General features: G+C 42.1%; 1 protein-coding gene across 2 annotated transcripts in view; it reads right to left on the bottom strand.

The window, feature by feature from the left end:
• LOC128705483 (cytochrome P450 2L1) overlaps positions 1-25,985 on the bottom strand; it is a 309,064-nt gene that overhangs the window by 136,022 nt on the left and 147,057 nt on the right. For both annotated transcript variants that reach the window (XM_070104508.1, XM_070104507.1), the window contains exons 5-6: positions 21,428-21,646; positions 2,919-3,115 (exon numbers count right to left, since the gene is read on the bottom strand). In XM_070104508.1, the coding sequence (XP_069960609.1) occupies positions 2,919-3,115; positions 21,428-21,646 (416 nt within the window). The remainder of the gene's footprint in view (positions 1-2,918; positions 3,116-21,427; positions 21,647-25,985) is intronic.

Genomic DNA, 25,985 nt, shown 5'->3' with positions numbered 1-25,985 from the left:
TCATCTCCCAACATTCTTCCAACATTATGTTAAATCATCTCCCAACATTATTCCAACATTATGTTAAATCATCTCCCAACATTAACTATTCCAACATTATGTTAAATAATTCACAGTTTGATACGACTCACAAAATCCACAAAAATTACGACCTCTTCATCAATTTAAAACATTAAACATTCTTAAAATTGTACCTTGGTAACATTGTAGTAATTATAACACTGTTATTTGTTTTGTTAACTCACTACTTTAAATATTATTACTTACAAATTCTTTGACTACCTCACTTTAGTAATAAGTTAAAATAATGAATAATTAAAATTTACCACTTTATAAGCAATGTTTAGTTTTAAATAATGTGTAAACATTAGTCTGTCCAGGATTTTCAGGTATGTTAGTGACTTTATTTGTTCTTAACAACACATTATAAAATGTAAATTACACAGTGTAACTTTTCCAATGAAATAATTTGTATTTGTAATGACTTCAGTTCCCACCCCCCAAAAAAAAAAAAATATATAATCTCTACAGGATAAAAAACAACAACTCAAAAATCACTAATATATTCGACTGTGCACCTAATATACTCGACTGTGCACCTAATATACTCGACTGTGCACCTAATATACTCGACTGTGCACCTAATATACTCGACTATGCACCTAATATACTCGACTGTGCACCTAATACACTCGACTGTGCACCTAATATACTCGACTGTGCACCTAATATACTCGACTGTGCACCTAATATACTCGACTGTGCACCTAATATACTCGACTGTGCACTTAATATACTCGACTGTGCACCTAATATACTCGACTGTGCACCTAATATACTCGTCTTGTCTGTTTTAACCATATAATTAAGTCTTGTCTTGTCCGTTTTAACCATATAATTAAGTCTTGTCTTGTCTGTTTTAACAATGTAATTAAGTCTTGTCTTGTCTGTTTTAACCATGTAATTAAGTCTTGTCTTGTCTGTTTCAACCATATAATTAAGTCTTGTCTTGCCTGTTTAGCCATATAATTAAGTCTTGTCTTGCCTGTTTTAACCATGTAATTAAGTCTCGTCTTGTCTGTTTTAACCATGTAATTAAGTCTTATCTTGCCTGTTTTAACAATGTAATTAAGTCTTGTTTTGTCTGTTTTAACCATGTAATTAAGTCTTGTCTTGCCTGTTTTAACCATGTAATTAAGTCTCGTCTTGTCTGTTTTAACCATGTATTTAAGTCTTGTCTTGCCTGTTTTAACAATGTAATTAAGTCTTGTTTTGTCTGTTTTAACCATGTAATTAAGTCTTGTCTTGCCTGTTTTAACCATGTAATTAAGTCTTGCCTGTTTTAAACATGTAATTAAGTCTTGTCTAGCCTGTTTTAACCATGTAATTAAGTCTTGTCTTGCCTGTTTTAACCATGTAATTAAGTCTTGTCTTGCCTGTTTTAACCATGTAATTAAGTCTTGTCTTGCCTGTTTTAACCATATAATTAAATCTTGTCTTGTCTGTTTTAACCATGTAATTAAGTCTTGTCTTGCCTGTTTTAGCCATGTAATTAAGTCATGCATGTTTTAACCATGTAATTAAGTCTTGCCTTGCCTGTTTTAACCATGTAATTAAGTCTTGTTTTGCCAGTTTTAACCATGTAATTAAGTCTTGTCTTGTCTGTTTTAACCATATAATTAAGGCTTGTCTTGTCTGTTTTGACCATATAATTAAGTCTTTTCTTGCCTGTTTTAACCATGTAATTAAGTCTTGTCTTGCCTGTTTTAACCATGTAATTAAGTCTTGTTTTGCCTGTTTTAACCATGTAATTAAGTATTGCCTGTTTTAACCATGTAATTAAGTCTTGTCTTGCCTGTTTTAACCATGTAATTAAGTCTTGTCTTGCCTGTCTTAACCATGTAATTAAGTCATGCCTGTTTTAACCATGTAATTAAGTCTTGCCTGTTTTAACCATGCAATTAAGTCTTGCCTGTTTTAACCATGTAATTAAGTCTTGCCTGTTTTAACCATGTAATTAAGTCTTGTCTTGCTTGTTTTAACCATGTAATTAAGTCTTGTCTTGCCTGATTTAACCATGTAATTAAGTCTTGTCTTGTCTGTTTTAACCATGTAATTAAGTATTGCCTGTTTTAACCATGTAATTAAGTCTTGCTTGTTTTAACTATGTAATTAAGTCTTGTCTTGCTTGTTTTAACCATGTAATTAAGTCTTGTCTTGCTTGTTTTAACCATGTAATTAAGTCTTGTCTTGCCTGATTTAACCATGTAATTAAGTCTTGTCTTGTCTGTTTTAACCATGTAATTAAGTCTTGTTAACAAGTTGAGATTGACGTGAACAATATTGTATGTACATACATAATTTAAGTGCTGTAAAATAATGTATATTAGAAGAAAATAATTATTATTCTGGTTATTAGATGATGCACAATAAAGTTGAAGTTCAGATAGATAGCAACACTTCACATAACTTTATATATATAGACAAAGTCTAATAATTAAGTGAACTAATATAAAACTTTTCCGAAGGAAAGGAAGTTGCAAAGTGTGACACATAGACACTTTGCATCTTGCAAACTTCCCGTTTACCACACATCTGCACTTCATACTGAGTTACTTTGGAACCAAATAACATTTTACAAGTTGAAATTACTAACATTTATGAGTCATAACGTGTACTGTAATATTGTATTGTTAACTAAAACAAACAATTTATTTATATATAGACAATATGCAGAAAAAGTTTTTTTATTTTTAAGAAGTTAAATTTCGGTCTTCCCTGAACAAAACATAGCTGATGAAAGCTTGTTCTACACATGTGACTTCATAACAATATCTATTGTCATAACATCTGTTCTTTTAACCAGATTTTATAAATTAAGTGTTGTGTGTATAAAATACCATCCTATCCAGACTTACCCCCATGAATCTCAAGATACTCTGTTTAATCTCTCCTACTAAATCAAGCTTAAGGAGTTTTCTTGTGAGAAATCTTGGGAGATAATTTAGTATAGGATAGAAGACTGGAAGAACAACACTAACAGCATCTTCTTGTAAGAATTTTAGAAGCGCAATGAAAGAATTGATTTCCTTGTCATCCAACTCATAGCGACGACCTAAAGAAACAAATAACATAACATTAGAAATAAAGTAAATCTGTACAATTAAAATTTGAGTTACCACTTAAAAACACCAGGAAAATAGAGAACATTATTACAAACAAGATATTTTTTGCTGTATTTTTAAGTATACAGCCTCTCCTCACTTAACGACAAAGTTCCGTTCCTAAGACCTCATTGGTAAACAAATTCGTCGGTAAGTGAGGAGCATACTATAATGGAAGTGGGTTTGTGTCAACCATCTTTGATATTGTTTTAATATCACCTTTGCACCATTTATAGCATTTCTGCTATATTTTTAAATGTTTATAGTGTACTGTATATTGTAATAAGCAGAATAGAGGAAATCAGCTTTAACCTATATTATTTAGGTATGAATACTGGTGGAAGAGTCCGTCGTAAGTCTGAGTCGTCGGTAAACGAGTATGTTGCTAAGTGAGAAGAGGCTGCAATGATACCAGTGACCTACCAGGTCACTAGGAGATGACCTACCAGGTCTCTAGGAGATAAATACATCACTAATTCTTCAATATTATTTGTATATACTGAATATCCCTAAAAAAATGTTGTAATGTTTGTTGCCCGAAATGTTCTGCATAACCATTGGCTTTCTGCAAGCATGTAAGTGTCTACCATTCCTGTATATGCAATTTATCATGTTGAAATAAACTTGAATTTAATTATTACAAGGACTTGAGGATGTGCGACCCAGAATATCTGCTGCCATCATTACTTAACAATAAAATGATACTTAGGAGTTGAGCCAATTGTTATAGACCATTGAATTGAAGATATAGTACTAATTATACATAATTCAATTCTGCAGAAAAGAACTTAAATTCATGTCCCATAGGTGGGCTGGTAGCATACTCAGCTCACACACTGAGGTCCGGGGGTTGATTCCCGATACGGGAGGAAACGTTAGGACATGTTTCTTTAAGACACACGCTGTCTATGTTTACCTAGCAGTAAAATACATACCTGGGTGTTAGTTGAGTGGTGTGGGTCGCATCCTGGGGACAAAATTAACCTAATTTTCCCGAAATTATCATCATAACATTATTATAATGAAAACTGAAGCACTAAACCTACAAGGGTCATACAGCTCTGCATAACAAGGAGCTATTTTATACAGTATGTCACTGATGTCAGTTATGGTCTGTATAAGTTGTATCATGTACTTGTATAAGTTGTATCATGTACTTGTATAAGTTGTATTATGTACTTGTATAAGTTGTATCATGTACTTGTATAAGTTGTATCATGTACTTGTATAAGTTGTATCATGTACTTGTAGAAATAAAGATTAGTATAATTATTATTAACAAAAATGAGTCTGAGTGACAGCAAAATACAATGAGCTTAATTCATTTCCATCATCAAAAATGACTTTCTTGTAATGAGGATCCTTGTTAAATTAGACACATGTGCATGTGTCTAATTTAACAACGTGTCGGTTGTTTGAACCATTCATCTACAATGAGGATCCTCTTGAAAACTCCAAAGGAAAGTTTTCAAAAAAGAATTATCTTCCAGTCCATAAGAACATAAGAACATAAGAACATAAGAACATAAGAACATAAGAACATAAGAAAGGAGGAACGCTGCAGGAGGTCTGCTGGCCCATACTAGGCAGGTCCTTTACAATTCATCCCACTAACAAACATTTGCCCAACCCAATTTTCAATGCTACCCAAGAAATAAGCTCTGATGTGCAAGTCCCACTCAAATCCAACCCCTCCCACTCATGTATTTATCCAACCTAAATTTGAAACTACCCAAAGTCCTAGCCTCAATAACCCAACTAGGTAGACTGTTCCACTCATCAACTACCCTATTTCCAAACCAATACTTTCCTATGTCCTTTCTAAATCTAAACTTATCTAATTTAAATCCATTACTGCGGGTTCTCTCTTGGAGAGACATCCTCAAGACCTTGTTAATATCCCCTTTATTAATACCTATCTTCCACTTATACACTTCGATCAGGTCTCCCCTCATTCTTTGTCTAACAAGTGAATGTAACTTAAGAGTCTTCAATCTTTCTTCATAAGGAAGATTTCTAATGCTATGTATTAACTTAGTCATTCTACGCAGAATGGTTTCTAACGAATTTATGTCCATTCTGTAATATGGAGACCAGAATTGAGCTGCATAATCTAGGTGAGGCCTTACTAATGATGTATAAAGCTGCAGTATGACCTCTGGACTTCTGTTGCTTACACTTCTTGATATAAATCCCAGTAATTTATTTGCCTTATTACGTACACTTAGGCATTGCTGTCTTGGTTTAAGGTTGCTGCTTACCATAACCCCCAAGTCCTTTTCCCAATCTGTATGGTTAAGTTCTACATTATTTAACTTATAAGTACTAGTCCACCGTTGCTTAACATGTAGGTTTATGAGATGTGTTTGTGTCACCATTTTATATATGTTATAGTGTTGACAACTGATTGTAAGGGTAAGTAAGGTTTGTCAGGAAACATGGCAGGTGTTTCCTGATGCAAGTCTTGCTCTTCTGATGACCTGTAGTTTGAGCTTTCGTCATCTGACCGAGACCTTCTACTGGCTTACAGATCCAATTCTTTAAAAGATATTATAGTCAGAGACTAAGTGAGAATCAGTGTCCATTTCTCTGTCCATATCAATCATCTGTGGGTCTTCTAGGTAAGAAAATTTGTGGTCCACAAACAGAAAAAAATTTCGTGGTAATGGGTAAGTGTCCTTACATCCCAGAACTATATTATTATTATTATAATCATGACTAAGTACTAACCCACCAGAACTATACTTACTGACAACTAGAACTCTGGCATTATTATACATTTTACAATGTGTTCAACCTATGCATAAGTATGAATAAGTATGAATAACTATTTACTGTGCAAATTTTTGATTTAGGAGATATAATCTAAAATTGATTAGGTTTGGTTAATTAGGGATAGGTTAGGTTAGGTACCATTTAAATAACCATATTTGTTTAATAATCAATATTTGTTTACAATGGCCAAGCATGAGACACGACTGTTTAGTTTATTTAGGTACAGGTATACATATATACAATTATCATACATAGTTAACGTGTGAATTACGTTGGATAACCATAATGACTTAGTGTACTCTCCAGCATAAGTAACTCTACAATATTAATTTTCCTTATGCTCAAAATAACAATTTGTACAAGAAATAATTACTTATTCAATGATGTAAAAAGGCTGGATAATGAAAAGTGTAAAATAATGACCAGATACATGAGTGGGTGCGAGTTGGATCTGATTAGCTTAGGCCAGTAGGCCTGCTGAAGTGCTCCTTCCTTCTTAAGGGGATGTGACTTGGAACTGCCTAACATGGTCCACTGACCCATGCTAACTCTCTATGGTGTATAAATATACCAAGCTAGATGACTTTTATTGTAGCCAGCTGGACCAGTGGCTTACACACAGGCCTGGAGTTTTACCAGTCACTTGCTGTGAGTTCGAGCCCCACCCGTACCGTGGTTCACTCCACACCATGTCCAACACCCAACACAGTGCACGGTTCTGAATTCGCTGTACTTTCAGGACATTAGTCTTAGGAGCTAGTGAAAGAGCGAGAGGCGTACATATGATAAGTGGCTTATAATGGCCTTGTAAAGTTGTAATTTAGTGCATGGATATTAACCTTTGAGCTTGTATAGTCGCCCAAGGGTTCACTAGCCATAACTAGTGAGCTTCACTAGCCAGAGCAAGTGAGCTTCACTAGCCAGAGCTAGTGAGCTTCACTAGCCAGAGCTAGTGAGCTTCACTAGCCAGAGCTAGTGAGCTTCACTAGCCAGAGCTAGTGAAGCTTCACTAGCCAGAGCTAGTGAGCTTCACTAGCCAGAGCTAGTGAGCTTCACTAGCCATAGCTCTCTTGTTATTATGTGGGTGTGGAGTCTGAGATTTGAGTCAAAGTTAACTCCAAGGACAGTAGTGTTTCGTGTTCTTGTAGTGGGTGTTCTTGTGGTGGGTGTTCTTGTGGTGGGTGTTCTTGTAGTGGGTGTTCTTGTAGTGGGTGTTCTTGTAGTGGGTGTTCTTGTGGTGGGTGTTCTTGTAGTGGGTGTTCTTGTAGTGGGTGTTCTTGTAGTGGGTGTTCTTGTGGTGGGTGTTCTTGTAGTGGGTGTTCTTGGAGTGGGTGTTCTTGTAGTGGGTGTTCTTGTAGTGGGTGTTCTTGTAGTGGGTGTTCTTGTAGTGGGTGTTCTTGGAGTGGGTGTTCTTGGAGTGGGTGTTCTTGTAGTGGGTGTTCTTGTAGTGGGTGTTCTTGTAGTGGGTGTTCTTGTAGTGGGTGTTCTTGTAGTGGGTGTTCTTGTAGTGGGTGTTCTTGTAGTGGGTGTTCTTGTAGTGGGTGTTCTTGTAGTGGTTGTTCTTGTAGTGGGTGTTCTTGGAGTGGGTGTTCTTGTAGTGAGTGTTCTTGTAGTGGGTGTTCTTGTAGTGGGTGTTCTTGTAGTGGGTGTTCTTGTAGTGGGTGTTCTTGTAGTGGGTGTTCTTGTAGTGGTTGTTCTTGTAGTGGGTGTTCTTGGAGTGGGTGTTCTTGTAGTGAGTGTTCTTGTAGTGGGTGTTCTTGTAGTGGGTGTTCTTGTAGTGGGTGTTCTTGGAGTGGGTGTTCTTGGAGTGGGTGTTCTTGTGGTGGGTGTTCTTGTAGTGGGTGTTCTTGTAGTGGGTGTTCTTGTAGTGGGTGTTCTTGTGGTGGGTGTTCTTGTGGTGGGTGTTCTTTTAGTGGGTGTTCTTGTAGTGGGTGTTCTTGTAGTGGGTGTTCTTGTGGTGGGTGTTCTTGTAGTGGGTGTTCTTGTAGTGGGTGTTCTTGTAGTGGGTGTTCTTGTGGTGGGTGTTCTTGTAGTGGGTGTTCTTGGAGTGGGTGTTCTTGTAGTGGGTGTTCTTGTAGTGGGTGTTCTTGTAGTGGGTGTTCTTGTAGTGGGTGTTCTTGGAGTGGGTGTTCTTGGAGTGGGTGTTCTTGTAGTGGGTGTTCTTGTAGTGGGTGTTCTTGTAGTGGGTGTTCTTGTAGTGGGTGTTCTTGTAGTGGGTGTTCTTGTAGTGGGTGTTCTTGTAGTGGGTGTTCTTGTAGTGGGTGTTCTTGTAGTGGGTGTTCTTGTAGTGGTTGTTCTTGTAGTGGGTGTTCTTGGAGTGGGTGTTCTTGTAGTGAGTGTTCTTGTAGTGGGTGTTCTTGTAGTGGGTGTTCTTGTAGTGGGTGTTCTTGTAGTGGGTGTTCTTGTAGTGGGTGTTCTTGTAGTGGTTGTTCTTGTAGTGGGTGTTCTTGGAGTGGGTGTTCTTGTAGTGAGTGTTCTTGTAGTGGGTGTTCTTGTAGTGGGTGTTCTTGTAGTGGGTGTTCTTGTAGTGGGTGTTCTTGTAGTGGGTGTTCTTGTAGTGGGTGTTCTTGTAGTGGGTGTTCTTGTAGTGGGTGTTCTTGTAGTGGGTGTTCTTGTAGTGGGTGTTCTTGTAGTGGGTGTTCTTGTAGTGGTTGTTCTTGTAGTGGGTGTTCTTGGAGTGGGTGTTCTTGTAGTGAGTGTTCTTGTAGTGGGTGTTCTTGTAGTGGGTGTTCTTGTAGTGGGTGTTCTTGTAGTGGGTGTTCTTGTAGTGGGTGTTCTTGTAGTGGGTGTTCTTGTAGTGGGTGTTCTTGTAGTGGGTGTTCTTGTAGTGGGTGTTCTTGTAGTGGGTGTTCTTGTAGTGGGTGTTCTTGTAGTGGGTGTTCTTGTAGTGGGTGTTCTTGTAGTGGGTGTTCTTGTAGTGGGTGTTCTTGTAGTGGGTGTTCTTGGAGTGGGTGTTCTTGTAGTGGGTGTTCTTGTAGTAGGTGTTCTTGTAGTGGGTGTTCTTGTAGTGGGTGTTCTTGTAGTGGGTGTTCTTGTAGTGGGTGTTCTTGTAGTGGGTGTTCTTGTAGTGGGTGTTCTTGTAGTGGGTGTTCTTGTAGTGGGTGTTCTTGTAGTGGGTGTTCTTGTAGTGGGTGTTCTTGTAGTGGGTGTTCTTGTAGTGGGTGTTCTTGTAGTGGGTGTTCTTGTAGTGGGTGTTCTTGTAGTGGGTGTTCTTGTAGTGGGTGTTCTTGTAGTGGGTGTTCTTGTAGTGGGTGTTCTTGTAGTGGGTGTTCTTGTAGTGGGTGTTCTTGTAGTGGGTGTTCTTGTAGTGGGTGTTCTTGTAGTGGGTGTTCTTGTAGTGGGTGTTCTTGTAGTGGGTGTTCTTGTAGTGGGTGTTCTTGTAGTGGGTGTTCTTGTAGTGGGTGTTCTTGTAGTGGGTGTTCTTGTAGTGGGTGTTCTTGTAGTGGGTGTTCTTGTAGTGGGTGTTCTTGTAGTGGATGTTCTTGTAGTGGGTGTTCTTGTAGTGGGTGTTCTTGTAGTGGGTGTTCTTGTAGTGGGTGTTCTTGTAGTGGATGTTCTTGTAGTGGGTGTTCTTGTAGTGGGTGTTCTTGGAGTGAGTGTTCTTGTAGTGGGTGTTCTTGTAGTGGGTGTTCTTGTAGTGGGTGTTCTTGTAGTGGGTGTTCTTGTAGTGGGTGTTCTTGGAGTGAGTGTTCTTGTAGTGGGTGTTCTTGGAGTGAGTGTTCTTGTAGTGGGTGTTCTTGTAGTGGGTGTTCTTGTAGTGGGTGTTCTTGGAGTGAGTGTTCTTGTAGTGGGTGTTCTTGTAGTGGGTGTTCTTGTAGTGGGTGTTCTTGTAGTGGGTGTTCTTGTAGTGGGTGTTCTTGGAGTGAGTGTTCTTGTAGTGGGTGTTCTTGTAGTGGGTGTTCTTGTAGTGGGTGTTCTTGTAGTGAGTGTTCTTGTAGTGGGTGTTCTTGTAGTGGGTGTTCTTGTAGTGGTGGTTCTGAGTTCGACAGGTAGTTGTGGGCGTCATTTTGGGAAGAAATATATTATTTTGGGTTTATTTCCGTTAGTGTCAATACGCCGCAGGATCTCCCAGGCACTAATTCTGTCGACTAGAACTGCCAAAATTTATTTGTAACAGTACCAAAATGTACCAAATTTTTAGCATCAGTAGATAAACCTTATAAAATAATAATTACGAACAAGTACATTTAACTTAAATCTTCCTAAAACATCAGTTAATCTTAAGTTAATTTTAAGCTGCCCATAATGCTCTGCATACAAGGGACTTTTGGCATGTGCTCCCAGTCACTATATTTCTTTGTACAACTATGTATCATGTCCAAATAAAAAATAAATAAATAAATAAATAAATAAAATAAATAAATGTTTAAAATTCTTTATATTCGTTTAGGAGCTTCAGACTGTTGGTCAAATATGACAAAAATATTTCTGGCTAAGTCTTATAAATAATGTGGTAGTTGAGGGTAGACTGGGGAAGAACACTGGCGCAATTTTTCTATTTTAAGAGATGCTGGACTCCTCCTTCGCTTCCTAAAATAACACTAGAATTGTCTCTGGCAAATATTATTAAGTTTTCAACAATGGCATTTATTACTGTTAAAAAATGCTTCTGTATAATTATAAATTCCAAGAACAGTTGCGTTTCTAATTTCTAAAATGTTAGAAAGTTGTCTACTGTTTTTTGAACCTAGGCATCATGTTGTTGTTCATAAAATTATAACTCAGAGGCTTCTGAGGAAAAAATTTAAATATTTACACAGTATTACTAAAACGTACCAAAAATATCTGGCGCCGTGTCGAACATAAAGAGAAGTTAAATAGCAACAGTTATATAGGCACGTAGCAACTGTGGCAGCCTTGTTCTCCGTGTTGTGTTGTGTTGTGTTGTGTTGTGTTGTGTTGTGTTGTGTTGTGTTGTGTTGTGTTGTGTTGTGTTGTGTGTGTTGTGTGTGTTGTGTTGTGTTGTGTTGTGTTGTGTTGTGTTGTGTTGTGTTGTGTTGTGTTGTGTTGTGTTGTGTTGTGTTGTGTTGTGTTGTGTGTGTTGTGTGTGTTGTGTTGTGTTGTGTTGTGTTGTGTTGTGTTGTGTTGTGTTGTGTTGTGTTGTGTTGTGTTGTGTGTGTTGTGTTGTGTTGTGTTGTGTTGTGTTGTGTTGTGTTGTGTTGTGTGTGTTGTGTTGTGTTGTGTTGTGTTGTGTTGTGTTGTGTTGTGTGTGTTGTGTGTGTTGTGTTGTGTTGTGTTGTGTTGTGTTGTGTTGTGTTGTGTTGTGTGTGTTGTGTTGTGTTGTGTTGTGTTGTGTTGTGTTGTGTTGTGTGTGTTGTGTTGTGTTGTGTTGTGTTGTGTTGTGTTGTGTTGTGTTGTGTTGTGTTGTGTTGTGTTGTGTTGTGTGTGTTGTGTTGTGTGTGTTGTGTTGTGTGTGTTGTGTTGTGTGTGTTGTGTTGTGTTGTGTTGTGTGTGTTGTGTTGTGTTGTGTTGTGTTGTGTTGTGTTGTGTTGTGTTGTGTTGTGTTGTGTTGTGTGTGTTGTGTTGTGTTGTGTGTGTTGTGTTGTGTTGTGTTGTGTTGTGTTGTGTTGTGTTGTGTTGTGTTGTGTGTGTTGTGTGTGTTGTGTTGTGTTGTGTTGTGTTGTGTTGTGTTGTGTTGTGTTGTGTTGTGTTGTGTTGTGTTGTGTTGTGTTGTGTTGTGTGTGTTGTGTTGTGTTGTGTGTGTTGTGTTGTGTTGTGTTGTGTTGTGTTGTGTTGTGTTGTGTTGTGTGTGTTGTGTTGTGTTGTGTTGTGTTGTGTTGTGTTGTGTTGTGTGTGTTGTGTGTGTTGTGTTGTGTTGTGTTGTGTTGTGTTGTGTTGTGTTGTGTTGTGTGTGTTGTGTTGTGTTGTGTTGTGTTGTGTTGTGTTGTGTTGTGTTGTGTGTGTTGTGTTGTGTTGTGTTGTGTTGTGTTGTGTTGTGTGTGTTGTGTGTGTTGTGTTGTGTTGTGTTGTGTTGTGTTGTGTTGTGTTGTGTTGTGTGTGTTGTGTGTGTTGTGTTGTGTTGTGTTGTGTTGTGTTGTGTTGTGTTGTGTTGTGTGTGTTGTGTTGTGTTGTGTGTGTTGTGTTGTGTTGTGTTGTGTGTGTTGTGTTGTGTTGTGTTGTGTTGTGTGTGTTGTGTTTTGTTGTGTTGTGTGTGTTGTATTGTGTTGTGTTGTGTTGTGTGTGTTGTGTTGTGTTGTGTTGTGTTGTGTTGTGTTGTGTTGTTTGTTGTGTTGTGTTGTGTGTGTTGTGTTGTGTTGTTTGTTGTGTTGTGTTGTGTTGTGTGTGTTGTGTTGTGTTGTGTGTGTTGTGTTGTGTTGTGTTGAGTTGTGTTGTGTTGTGTGTGTTGTGTTGTGTTGTGTGTGTTGTGTTGTGTTGTGTGTGTTGTGTTGTGTTGTGTTGTGTGTGTTGTGTTGTGTTGTGTTGTGTTGTGTGTGTTGTGTTGTGTTGTGTTGTGTTGTGTTGTTTTGTGTTGTTTGTTGTGTTGTGTTGTGTTGTGTGTGTTGTGTTGTGTTGTGTGTGTTGTGTTGTGTTGTGTTGTGTTGTGTTGTGTGTGTTGTGTTGTGTTGTGTTGTGTGTGTTGTGTTGTGTTGTGTTGTGTTGTGTTGTGTTGTGTGTGTTGTGTTGTGTTGTGTTGTGTTGTGTGTGTTGTGTTGTGTTGTGTTGTGTTGTGTTGTGTGTGTTGTTTGTTGTGTTGTGTGTGTTGTGTTGTGTTGTGTTGTGTGTGTTGTGTTGTGTTGTGTTGTGTGTGTTGTGTTGTGTTGTGTTGTGTTGTTTGTTGTGTTGTGTTGTGTTGTGTGTGTTGTGTTGTGTTGTGTTGTGTTGTGTGTGTTGTGTTGTGTTGTGTGTGTTGTGTTGTGTTGTGTTGTGTTGTGTTGTGTTGTGTTGTGTTGTGTGTGTTGTGTTGTGTTGTGTTGTGTTGTGTTGTGTTGTGTGTGTTGTTTGTTGTGTTGTGTGTGTTGTGTTGTGTTGTGTTGTGTTGTGTGTGTTGTGTTGTGTTGTGTTGTGTTGTGTGTGTTGTGTTGTGTTGTGTTGTGTTGTGTTGTGTTGTGTTGTTTGTTGTGTTGTGTTGTGTTGTGTGTGTTGTGTTGTGTTGTGTGTGTTGTGTTGTGTTGTGTTGTGTTGTGTTGTGTTGTGTTGTGTGTGTTGTGTTGTGTTGTGTTGTGTTGTGTTGTGTTGTGTGTGTTGTGTTGTGTTGTGTTGTGTTGTGTTGTGTTGTGTGTGTTGTGTTGTGTTGTGTGTGTTGTGTTGTGTTGTGTTGTGTGTGTTGTGTTGTGTTGTGTTGTGTTGTGTGTGTTGTGTTGTGTTGTGTTGTGTTGTGTTGTGTTGTGTTGTGTGTGTTGTGTTGTGTTGTGTTGTGTGTGTTGTGTTGTGTGTGTTGTGTTGTGTTGTGTTGTGTTGTGTTGTGTTGTGTGTGTTGTGTTGTGTTGTGTTGTGTTGTGTTGTGTTGTGTGTGTTGTGTTGTGTTGTGTTGTGTTGTGTTGTGTGTGTTGTTGTGTTGTGTTGTGTTGTGTTGTGTGTGTTGTTTGTTGTGTTGTGTTGTGTTGTGTTGTGTTGTGTTGTGTTGTGTGTGTTGTGTGTGTTGTGTTGTGTTGTGTGTGTTGTGTTGTGTTGTGTGTGTTGTGTTGTGTTGTGTTGTGTTGTGTTGTGTGTGCTGTGTTGTGTTTGTTGTGTTGTGTTGTGTTGTGTTGTGTTGTGTTGTGTTGTGTTGTGTGTGCTGTGTTGTGTTTGTTGTGTTGTGTTGTGTTGTGTTGTGTTGTGTTGTGTGTGTTGTGTTGTGTTGTGTTGTGTTGTGTTGTGTTGTGTTGTGTTGTGTTTGTTGTGTTGTGTTGTGTTGTGTTGTGTTGTGTTGTGTTGTGTGTGCTGTGTTGTGTTGTGTTGTGTTGTGTTGTGTTGTGTTGTGTTGTGTTTGTTGTGTTGTGTTGTGTTGTGTTGTGTTGTGTTGTGTTGTGTTTGTTGTGTTGTGTTGTGTTTGTTGTGTTGTGTTGTGTTGTGTTTGTTGTGTTGTGTTGTGTTGTGTTGTGTTGTGTTGTGTTTGTTGTGTTGTGTTGTGTTGTGTTGTGTTGTGTTGTGTTTGTTGTGCTGTGTTGTGTTGTGTTGTGTTGTGTTGTGTTGTGTTGAGCGTGTTGTGTTGTGTTGTGTTGTGTTGTGTTGTGTTGTGTTGTGTGTGTTGTGTTGTGTTGTGTGTGTTGTGTGTTGTGTTGTGTTGTGTTGTGTTGTGTTGTGTTGTGTGTGTTGTGTTGTGTTGTGTGTGTTGTGTTGTGTTGTGTTGTGTTGTGTTGTGTTGTGTTGTGTGTGTTGTGTTGTGTTGTGTTGTGTTGTGTTGTGTTGTGTTGTGTGTGTTGTGTTGTGTTGTGTTGTGTTGTGTTGTGTTGTGTTGTGTTGTGTGTGTTGTGTTGTGTTGTGTGTGTTGTGTTGTGTTGTGTTGTGTTGTGTTGTGTTGTGTTGTGTTGTGTGTGTTGTGTTGTGTTGTGTGTGTTGAGCCTTGACGTACTCCCGAGTACTGAGCCTTGACGTACTCCCCAGTACTGAGCCTTGACGTACTCCCGAGTACTGAGCCTTGACGTACTCCCGAGTACTGAGCCTTGACGTACTCCCGAGTACTGAGCCTTGACGTACTCCCGAGTACTGAACCTTGACGTACTCCCGAGTACTGAGCCTTGACGTACTCCCGAGTACTGAGCCTTGACGTACTCCCGAGTACTGAGCCTTGACGTACTCCCGAGTACTGAGCCTTGACGTACTCCCGAGTACTGAGCCTTGACGTACTCCCGAGTACTGAGCCTTGACGTACTCCCGAGTACTGAGCCTTGACGTACTCCCGAGTACTGAGCCTTGACGTACTCCCGAGTACTGAGCCTTGACGTACTCCCGAGTACTGAGCCTTGACGTACTCCCGAGTACTGAACCTTGACGTACTCCCGAGTACTGAGCCTTGACGTACTCCCGAGTACTGAGCCTTGACGTACTCCCGAGTACTGAGCCTTGACGTACTCCCGAGTACTGAGCCTTGACGTACTCCCGAGTACTGAGCCTTGACGTACTCCCGAGTACTGAGCCTTGACGTACTCCCGAGTACTGAGCCTTGACGTACTCCCGAGTACTGAGCCTTGACGTACTCCTGAGTACTGAGCCTTGACGTACTCCCGAGTACTGAGCCTTGACGTACTCCCGAGTACTGAGCCTTGACGTACTCCCGAGTACTGAGCCTTGACGTACTCCCGAGTACTGAGCCTTGACGTACTCCTGAGTACTGAGCCTTGACGTACTCCCGAGTACTGAGCCTTGACGTACTCCCGAGTACTGAGCCTTGACGTACTCCCGAGTACTGAGCCTTGACGTACTCCCGAGTACTGAGCCTTGACGTACTCCCGAGTACTGAGCCTTGACGTACTCCTGAGTACTGAGCCTTGACGTACTCCCGAGTACTGAGCCTTGACGTACTCCCGAGTACTGAGCCTTGACGTACTCCCGAGTACTGAGCCTTGACGTACTCCCGAGTACTGAGCCTTGACGTACTCCCGAGTACTGAGCCTTGACGTACTCCCGAGTACTGAGCCTTGACGTACTCCCGAGTACTGAGCCTTGACGTACTCCCGAGTACTGAGCCTTGACGTACTCCCGAGTACTGAGCCTTGACGTACTCCCGAGTACTGAGCCTTGACGTACTCCCGAGTACTGAACCTTGACGTACTCCTGAGTACTGAGCCTTGACGTACTCCCGAGTACTGAGCCTTGACGTACTCCCGAGTACTGAGCCTTGACGTACTCCCGAGTACTGAGCCTTGACGTACTCCCGAGTACTGAGCCTTGACGTACTCCTGAGTACTGAGCCTTGACGTACTCCCGAGTACTGAGCCTTGACGTACTCCCGAGTACTGAGCCTTGACGTACTCCCGAGTACTGAGCCTTGACGTACTCCCGAGTACTGAGCCTTGACGTACTCCCGAGTACTGAGCCTTGACGTACTCCCGAGTACTGAGCCTTGACGTACTCCCGAGTACTGAGCCTTGACGTACTCCTGAGTACTGAGCCTTGACGTACTCCCGAGTACTGAGCCCGGAGAGATAGTTTTTAAACTTAATTCACATTGAACGGTCATCGAGGAAGTTGCATAGTAACATTTCTGACATTCAGAAGGTCAAAAAGGTTACATAACGTGTACTTGAGCCCTGCATGCCAGACACTGTTCAATGTTTTCTCTACGTCTTTAGCAACCAGGACTGTCGAACATCCTTGAGTCATATTGACATAAATGTAATAAAGTTGGTAGAATTACCGACAATATGTAAAGTAAAAGGACACAAGTGCAACTAATGTGACATTTATTGTGGCAACGTTTCGCTCTCCAGGAGCTTTATCAAGCTCGATAAAGCTTGATAAAGCTCCTGGAGAGCGAAACGTTGCCACAATAAATGTCACATTAGTTGCACTTGTGTCCTTTTACTTGACATAAATGTAGTTGAGAATGATGTTGAGGGCTGCTTGTGTCGAGCAGTGTTGGTGGAAGCTAAACTGTCGGTCAGTAAGATGTTCTGTCTCGAGGTGAATCCTGTCTTTTGTTAATTAGTTCTTCAAAGGTTTTTCTGAAGGTTTCTTGCAGAGCGAAAGGTCTACAGTTCCTCGGGCCAGTTGAGTCTTTGTGAGGTTTGAGGATAAGAGTTGCAGAAGCAGATTTGAATAGTCAGAAGCATGGCAAACATTATTGATTTGTAAGGGCAGAAATAACGGAGTCCAGAAGGTGCCGTCTTTCCCCCAGGAGCACCAGGCGCTTTTGGGGGAAGACTTGAGATTAGGGACTTTACAAGAGGTTCAAAGAAAGGTGTGTTGAGGTGGGTGGATTTGAGAGAGGTGAGATGGATGATAGCATCAGCAGTGGCGTTGTGTCTGTGTGGTGACCCAGGGTTCAATATCTTGTGCATGTTGGAGTGCGGCTGGGTTTGGAGGGTGTGGGTGGAAAATGTTTTCCCAGATGTCTTTGTTTTCATGCGCAGCCTGTGTTGGCTCTGTAAAGTTTATGTTGCTACGTGTTACATGCTGGAAGAATTCCAGAATTTCCTGGGGTCCCGTATGCGGCGTGTCTCAACAGTGTGTATGAGGGATTGCCAGTGTATGGCATGGGATGATGCGGATGATGTTTCTGAAAATAATGAGATCACTCATGACGTGTGTATTTCTGTGTAGAGTGGAGGCAAAGCGGTGATGGTAGCAGAGGAAGAGGCGTTTTGTCCTTTTAGACGGGTGGAAAGAATATCAGACACTATTTTTTTTAGGGACTGCATTTTCAGCAGCCTTTGTGACAGGCTTGTATATGTGCTATCTGTGTGTCGATGTCTCAAATGTGTTTGTTGTTATAATTGTCAGAGAGGTTGGTGTTGTATAGGTGTTGTTTAAAAGTGTCCCAGTTTGCCACAAGTATGAAGGAATTTGTCTGGTAAGGATAAGAATGGGTTTGATGAGATGCGAAGGTTGATGAGTATGTGATCAGAGCCAGAAAGAGAGCCTGGAGTAATGTGGTGATGAAGATAGAGGCAGACTCCGTTTGTGATAATAGTGTTTGTATGCCCTGGCCAAAGGGGCTAAAGAGAGTGTTGAAATGTGGGCCAAATGCCAAATGCCGGCTGCACGCAAACTGACGTATGTACCACAGCACGGTTGATCAAGTACTGCCTTCTTGAAGACAGCCAGGTGCCTACTGTTAATCCTCCCTATGTATGCAGAGAGGCAGTTGAACAATCTTGGGCCGCTGGCACTTACTGTGTTTTCTCCCCCTGCTTTTCATTGGGGTAAATGTTGCATCTCCTGCAGAGTCTTTTGCTTTCATAAGGAGTGATTTTCGTGTGCAAGTTTGGTACTAATCCCTCTAGGATTTTCCAACTGTATAATATCATGTATCTCTCTTGCCTGCATTCCAGGGAATACAAATCAAGGGACTTTAGGTGCCTTATCGTACTTATGTGTGCCGGTAAAGTTCTTTGTACACTCTCCAGGTCAGCAATGTCTCCAGCCTTGAAGTATTCCACCCTAGAGAGAACAAGCAATTTGAAGAGAATCATCATGGGCTTGGCGTCCCTGGTTTCGAAGGTTCTCATTGTCCATCCTATCATTTTCTAGGGGACGCAATAGATACATTATTGTGGTTTTTGAAAGTGAGGTCCTCTGACATTATCACTCCCAGGTCCTTTACATTACTTTTTCGCTCTATTGTATGGTTAGAATTTGTTGTATACCCTGATACAGTTTTAATTTCCTCAAGTTTTCCATATCTGAGTAATTGAAATTTCTCCTCGTCTAATTTCATATTGTTTTGTGTGGCCTATTTGAAGATTTGGTTGATGTCCGCTTGGAGTCTCGTGGTGTCTTTGCTGGAGGTCACTGTCATGACAATTCAGGTGTCATCTGCTGTGGCATGCAAAGAGCATGTAACCTTAATTCGGCGCATGTACACACCCTCATTGAAAGGCTATCTCCCCAACCAGGGAACCAGTACCAGGGATCGAACGATGGGGCCCCTTCATTCGATCAGTACCCAGGTTCAGCCAATGAGAAGATGGTTCTGGCAATCGCAGAGGTGTTGTGGGCACCACCCGCCTGTCTGTTCTTGTCATTTCCATACTAGAGCTGGTTGAGCGCGGTTGTCCAGTCTGTCTCCAAGCTGTGTCTTGGCCTTGCCTAAACTGTGTTGTACACATACATTTCCAACTGTATATAGTGTACATAGTTGTAAATATTCACATTGCTCTTGGTGAAGGAAAATATATTTCAAAGTCATACAGCTGTGTTTGTTCTGCTCCTTGCTCCCCGTTACACCCAGGATAACAGGCCTTATTGTCCATAGGTCGTAACATCTGCAAAGGAAGACACGGCTTACATCTCTGTCTATGTCAGATATGAAGATGAGGAATAGAATGGGAGCGAGTACTGTGCCTTGTGGAACAGAGCTATACACTGTAGCTGCCTGGGACTTTACTCTGTTTTGCTCTATTTGTTAGGAAGCTATAGATCCAACTACCAATTTTTCCTGTTATTCCTTTATCACGCATTTTGTGCGCTATTACACCATGGTCACACTTGTCGAAGGCTTTTGCAAAGTCTGTGTATACTACATCTGCATTGTGTTTATCCTCTACAGCATCCAGCAGATTGTCATAGTGGTCCAGTAGCTGGGACAGGCAGGAGCGACCTCTGCTCTAAACCCATGTTGCCCTGGGTTGTGTAGAGGATGAGTATCTAGGTGGCTGTCGATCTTGCTTCCTAGAACCCTTTCATAGATTTTTATGATGTGGGATGTAAGTCCTATGGTCTGTAGTTCTTTGAAATTGCTTTACTGCCACCTATGTAGAGTGGATCTATGTCTGTTGTTCCTGTGAGCGTGGGATGACACCTGTCTTCATGCTCTCTCTCCATAGGATGCTGGAGGCATGTGACAGGGGCAGTTCTTGATGAACACGGAGTTCCATGAGTCTGAACCTGGGGCAGAGTACATTGGCATGTCATTTATTGCCTTTTTATAGTCTTGTGCTGTTAGGATAATATCAGAGATTTTTGAGATGATCAAATATTGGGTCTCATTCATAAAGAATTCATTTGAATTGTCGACCCTTAGTCTGGGCAGTGGCTCGCTGAACACTGAGTCACATTGGGACTTCAGTATTTCACTTATTTCTTGGCTGTTATCTTTGTATGTCCCATCCCACCTAAGCTGGGGCCCAATACTGGATGCTGCTTTTCCCTTAGATTTGGCATATGAAAAGAAGTATTTTTTTTTTCAATTTTCTTTATGAATTTTAGTTCTTCCTGCGATTCTTGCCTCCTGTAAGATTCCTTCAGCTTAAGTTCGAAATTTGCTATTACATTGACCAGTGTCTCCCTTTGTATTTCAAATATATTGGCCCCTTTCAACAGTTTTGTGATTCTTCACCTTTGTCTGTAGAGGGAGCGTCTCTCTCTTTCTAGTTTACATCTTTTTTTTTTTTTTTAATGGAATGTGCCTTAAGCAGATCTAAGGAACCACAGTTTATTTTTTCAAGACAAAGGTTCGGATCCTTGTTGTTTAGAATATCTTCCCAGCTTGTTTCTTTAGGACATGGTTGACTTGATCCCATTATATGTTTTTGTTATTGAAGTTGATTTTTGTAAAGACACTCTCATGTCTGATGACATTTTGCTGGTTAGGAGCCCTGAGCAAACATGTCTGTAACTCTATTATGTTGTGATCTGAGTGTATTGTTATATTACGTATCAGATCGTCGTTGTTAGTGAAGATGAGGTCCAGCATATTTTCTAGTCTTGTAGGCTATAATATTTGCTGGTTTAAGGTGAATTTAGTGCACAGATTAAATAGTTCGTGTGTGTGTGAATTTTCATCTGAGCTGCCTCCCGGGGTGATCTGTACTAAAACATTATTTGCTACACTCCTCCATTTTAGGTGTCTTAAGTTGAAATCTCTCAGTAGCAAGATGTTTGGGGCAGGAGTTGGGAGATTTTCCAGACAGTGGTCAATTTTCGCAAGCTGTTCTTGGAATTGCTGGGAAGTTTCATCAGGAGGCTTGTATACTACCACAATGACAAGGTTTTTGATTTTCAATCTTTACCGCCAAAACTTCAGCTACGTCATTTGGGATGTTTGTGTTACTGTACTTAAACCATACCCCCGGCCGGGATTGAACCCGCGGTCATAGAGTCTCAAAACTCCAGCCCGTCGCGTTAGCCACTAGACCAGCTAGCCACAATAAGATTCATCCAACTAGGTATATTTCTACACCATAGGAAAGTTAGCACAAGCACCTCTGTGACCACAAATGCAAGTTTTTACATGACGGCAGTGAAGGGACTTGAGCTAGAGTTCGTCACGGCCACGCTAGCTGGAGATTCGTCTGTAAAAACTTGCATTTGTGGTCACAGAGGTGCCTGTGCTAACTTTCCTATGGTGTAGAAATATACCTAGTTGGATGAATCTTATTGTGGCTAGCTGGTCTAGTGGCTAACGCGACGGGCTGGAGTTTTGAGACTCTATGACCGCGGGTTCAATCCCGGCCGGGGGTATGGTTTGTTTGCAATCGTGTCATTACGATTTCTTGAGTCAAGTTACTGTACTTATGTGTACCCTCACCTAAATAAACTTACTGGCATAAAACCCTAAAGGTCATAGAGCTCCTGGGAAGCAGAAATGGGAGAAAATCAGGATGGGTGTGATGTAGCTCGGTTGATAGCATGTTCTGCGCACACACTGAATGTCTACGGTTCAATCCCTGATACGGGTGAAAGTGTTGCACACATAACTAGGGTCCTGGGTGTTGGTCAACTGGTGTGGGTGGCATCCTGGGAAATTTGAAATGGGCTGGGGTGGGATAGCAACTCTTCGCCTGTAAAATTTATTTGTGCTAAAAAAAGAGGAGCATTACTCCATTTCCTAAAATCAAGAGCCTTTCCCCAGCAACAAAACACCTCCCTTAGAAAGGAATGTAAATAAAAAAAAACATTAGACCTACTTGCCACAAGTTGCCAGATAACATTGAGAACTGCAATGTTAATAGACCTGGGCAGATGACCAGCCTTGCCATCATATCTTCGGAAATCATTGACCAGCATCTGTGCCTCCTCCTGTATGGTAGCTTCCAGGAAAGACTTGCCCATACCCAGGTCCCTCAAGTTACGTAGCAAGAACCGTCGGGCATTCTGCCACTGTTCTCCATTGGTCAATATTACACCTAGTTGTAGGGAGAATAATACAATCATTGGTCAATATTATACCTAGTTGTAGGGAGAATAATACAATCATTGGTTAATATTACACCTAGTTGTGCGGAGAATAATACAATAAGAGAGTGTCACTGTGACTGTGAAGGCTACAGTGTCACTACGATTGTGAAGGCTACAGTATCAGGGTGATTGTAATGGCTACACTGTCACTGTGATTGTGAAGGCTACAGTGTCACTGTGATGTGAAGGCTACAGTGTCACTGTGATTGTGAAGGCTACAGTGTCACTAATTGTGAAGGCTACAGTGTCACTGTGATTGTGAAGGCTACAGTGTCACTGTGATGTGAAGGCTACAGTGTCACTGTGATTGTGAAGGCTACAGTGTCACTGTGATGGTGAAGGCTACAGTGTCACTGTGATTGTGAAGGCTACAGTGTCACTGTGATGGTGAAGGCTACAGTGTCACTGTGATGGTGAAGGCTACAGTGTCACTGTGATGGTGAAGGCTACAGTGTCACTGTGACGGTGAAGGCTACAGTGTCACTGTGATAGTGAAGGCTACAGTGTCACTGTGATGGTGAAAGCTACAGTGTCACTGTGATTGTGAAGGCTACAGTGTCACTGTGATGTGAAGGCTACAGTGTCACTGTGATTGTGAAGGCTACAGTGTCACTGTGATGTGAAGGCTACAGTGTCACTGTGATGGTGAAGGCTACAGTGTCACTGTGATGAAGGCTACAGTGTCACTGTGATGGTGAAGGCTACAGTGTCACTGTGATGGTGAAGGCTACAGTGTCACTGTGATGGTGAAGGCTACAGTGTCACTGTGATTGTGAAGGCTACAGTGTCACTGTGATGGTGAAGGCTACAGTGTCACTGTGATGGTGAAGGCTACAGTGTCACTGTGATGGTGAAGGCTACAGTGTCACTGTGATGGTGAAGGCTACAGTGTCACTGTGATGGTGAAGGCTACAGTGTCACTGTGATGTTGAAGGCTACAGTGTCACCGTGATTGTGAAGGCTACAGTGTCACTGTGATGGTGAAGGCTACAGTGTCGCTGTGATGGTGAAGGCTACAGTGTCACTGTGATGGTGAAGGCTACAGTGTCACTGTGATTGTGAAGGCTACAGTGTCACTGTGATGGTAAAGGCTACAGTGTCACTGTGATGGTGAAGGCTACAGTGTCACTTTGATGGTGAAGGCTACAGTGTCACTGTGATTTTGAAGGCTACAGTGTTACTGTGATGGTGAAGGCTACAGTGTCACTGTGATGGTGAAGGCTACAGTGTCACTGTGATTGTGAAGGCTACAGTGTCACTGTGATGGTGAAGGCTACAGTGTCACTGTGATGGTGAAGGCTACAGTGTCACTGTGATGGCGAAGGCTGCAGTGTCACTGTGAGGGTGAAGGCTACAGTGTCACTATGATGGCGAAGGCTACAGTGTCACTGTGATGGTGAAGGCTACAGTGTCACTGTGATGGTGAAGGCTACAGTGTCACTGTGATTTTGAAGGCTACAGTGTCACTGTGATGGTGAAGGCTACAGTGTCACTGTGATGGTGAAGGCTACAGTGTCACTGTGATGGTGAAGGCTACAGTGTCACTGTGATGGTGAAGGCTACAGTGTCACTGTGATGGTGAAGGCTACAGTGTCACTGTGATGGTGAAGGCTACAGTGTCACTGTGATGGTGAAGGCTACAGTGTCACTGTGATGGTGAAGGCTACAGTGTCACTGTGATGGTGAAGGCTACAGTGTCACTGTGATGGTGAAGGCTACAGTGTCACTGTGATGGTGAAGGCTACAGTGTCACTGTGATGGTGAAGGCTACAGTGTCACTGTGATGGTGAAGGCTACAGTGTCACTGTGATGGAGAAGGCTACAGTGTCACTGTGATGGTGAAGGCTACAGTGTCACTTTGAAGGTGGAGGCTACAGTGTCACTGTGATTGTGAAGGCTACAGTGTCACTGTGATGGTGAAGGCTACAGTGTCACTGTGATGGTGAAGGCTACAATGTCACTGTGATGGTGAACGCTACAGTGTCACTGTGATGGTGAAGGCTACAGTGTCACTGTGATGGTGAAGGCTACAGTGTCACTGTGATGGTGAAGGCTACAGTGTCACTGTGATGGTGAAGGCCACGTGTTACTGTGATGGTGAAGGCTACAGTGTCACTGTGATGGTGAAGGCTACAGTGTCACTGTGATGGTGAAGGCTACAGTGTCACTGTGATGGTGAAGGCTACAGTGTCACTGTGATGGTGAAGGCTACAGTGTCACTGTGATGGTGAAGGCTACAGTGTCACTGTGATTGTGAAGGCTACAGTGTCACTGTGATGGTGAAGGCTACAGTGTCACTGTGATGGTGAAGGCTACAGTGTCACTGTGATGGTGAAGGCTACAGTGTCACTGTGATGGTGAAGGCTACAGTGTCACTGTGATGGTGAAGGCTACAGTGTTACTGTGATGTGAAGGCTACAGTGTCACTGTGATTGTGAAGGGTACAGTGTCACTGTGATGTGAAGGCTACAGTGTCACTGTGATTGGGAAGGCTACAGTGTCACTGTGATTGTGAAGGCTACAGTGTCACTGTGATTGTGAAGGCTACAGTGTCACTGTGATGGTGAAGGCTACAGTGTCACTGTGATGGTGAAGGCTACAGTGTCACTGTGATGGTGAAGGCTACAGTGTCACTGTGATGGTGAAGGCTACAGTGTCACTGTGATGGTGAAGGCTACAGTGTCACTGTGATGGTGAAGGCTACAGTGTCACTGTGATGGTGAAGGCTACAGTGTCACTGTGATGGTGAAGGCTACAGTGTCACTGTGATGGTGAAGGCTACAGTGTCACTGTGATGGTGAAGGCTACAGTGTCACTGTGATGGTGAAGGCTACAGTGTCACTGTGATGGTGAAGGCTACAGTGTCACTGTGATGGTGAAGGCTACAGTGTCACTGTGATGGTGAAGGCTACAGTGTCACTGTGATGGTGAAGGCTACAGTGTCACTGTGATGGTGAAGGCTACAGTGTCACTGTGATGGTGAAGGCTACAGTGTCACTGTGATGGTGAAGGCTACAGTGTCACTGTGATGGTGAAGGCTACAGTGTCACTGTGATGGTGAAGGCTACAGTGTCACTGTGATGGTGAAGGCTACAGTGTCACTGTGATGGTGAAGGCTACAGTGTCACTGTGATGGTGAAGGCTACAGTGTCACTGTGATGGTGAAGGCTACAGTGTCACTGTGATGGTGAAGGCTACAGTGTCACTGTGATTGTGAAGGCTACAGTGTCACTGTGATGGTGAAGGCTACAGTGTCACTGTGATGGCGAAGGCTACAGTGTCACTGTGATGGTGAAGGCTACAGTGTCACTGTGATGGTGAAGGCTACAGTGTCACTGTACTTGTGAAGGCTACAGTGTCACTGTGACGGTGAAGGCTACAGTGCCACTGTGACGGTGAAGCCTACAGTGTCACTGTGATGGTGAAGGCTACAGTGTCACTGTGATGGTGAAGGCTACAGTGTCACTGTGATTGTGAAGGCTACAGTGTCACTGTGATGGTGAAGGCTACAGTGTCACTGTGATGGTGAAGGCTACAGTGTCACTGTGATGGTGAAGGCTACAGTGTCACTGTGATGGTGAAGGCTACAGTGTCACTGTGATGGTGAAGGCTACAGTGTCACTGTGATGGTGAAAGCTACAGTGTCACTGTGATTGTGAAGGCTACAGTGTCACTGTGATGTGAAGGCTACAGTGTCACTGTGATTGTGAAGGCTACAGTGTCACTGTGATGTGAAGGCTACAGTGTCACTGTGATTGGGAAGGCTACAGTGTCACTGTGATTGTGAAGGCTACAGTGTCACTGTGATTGTGAAGGCTACAGTGTCACTGTGATTGTGAAGGCTACAGTGTCACTGTGATGGTGAAGGCTACAGTGTCACTGTGATTGTGAAGGCTACAGTGTATGAAAGGCTACAGTGTCACTGTGATGGTGAAGGCTACAATGTCACTGTGATGGTGAAGGCTACAGTGTCACTGTGATGGTGAAGGCTACAGTGTCACTGTGATGGTGAAGGCTACAGTGTCACTGTGATGGTGAAGGCTACAGTGTCACTGTGATGGTGAAGGCTACAGTGTCACTGTGATGGTGAAGGCTACAGTGTCACTGTACTTGTGAAGGCTACAGTGTCACTGTGACGGTGAAGGCTACAGTGTGTGACACTACAGTGTCACTGTGATGGTGAAGGCTACAGTGTCACTGTGATGGTGAAGGCTACAGTGTCACTGTGATGGTGAAGGCTACAGTGTCACTGTGATGGTGAAGGCTACAGTGTCACTGTGACGGTCA

This window comes from Cherax quadricarinatus, chromosome 92 (genome assembly GCF_038502225.1).
Source record: "Cherax quadricarinatus isolate ZL_2023a chromosome 92, ASM3850222v1, whole genome shotgun sequence".
Lineage (NCBI taxonomy): Eukaryota > Metazoa > Arthropoda > Malacostraca > Decapoda > Parastacidae > Cherax > Cherax quadricarinatus.
The sequence above is the reverse complement of the archived record's forward strand: the minus strand, read 5'-3'. Positions and strand labels throughout refer to the sequence as shown.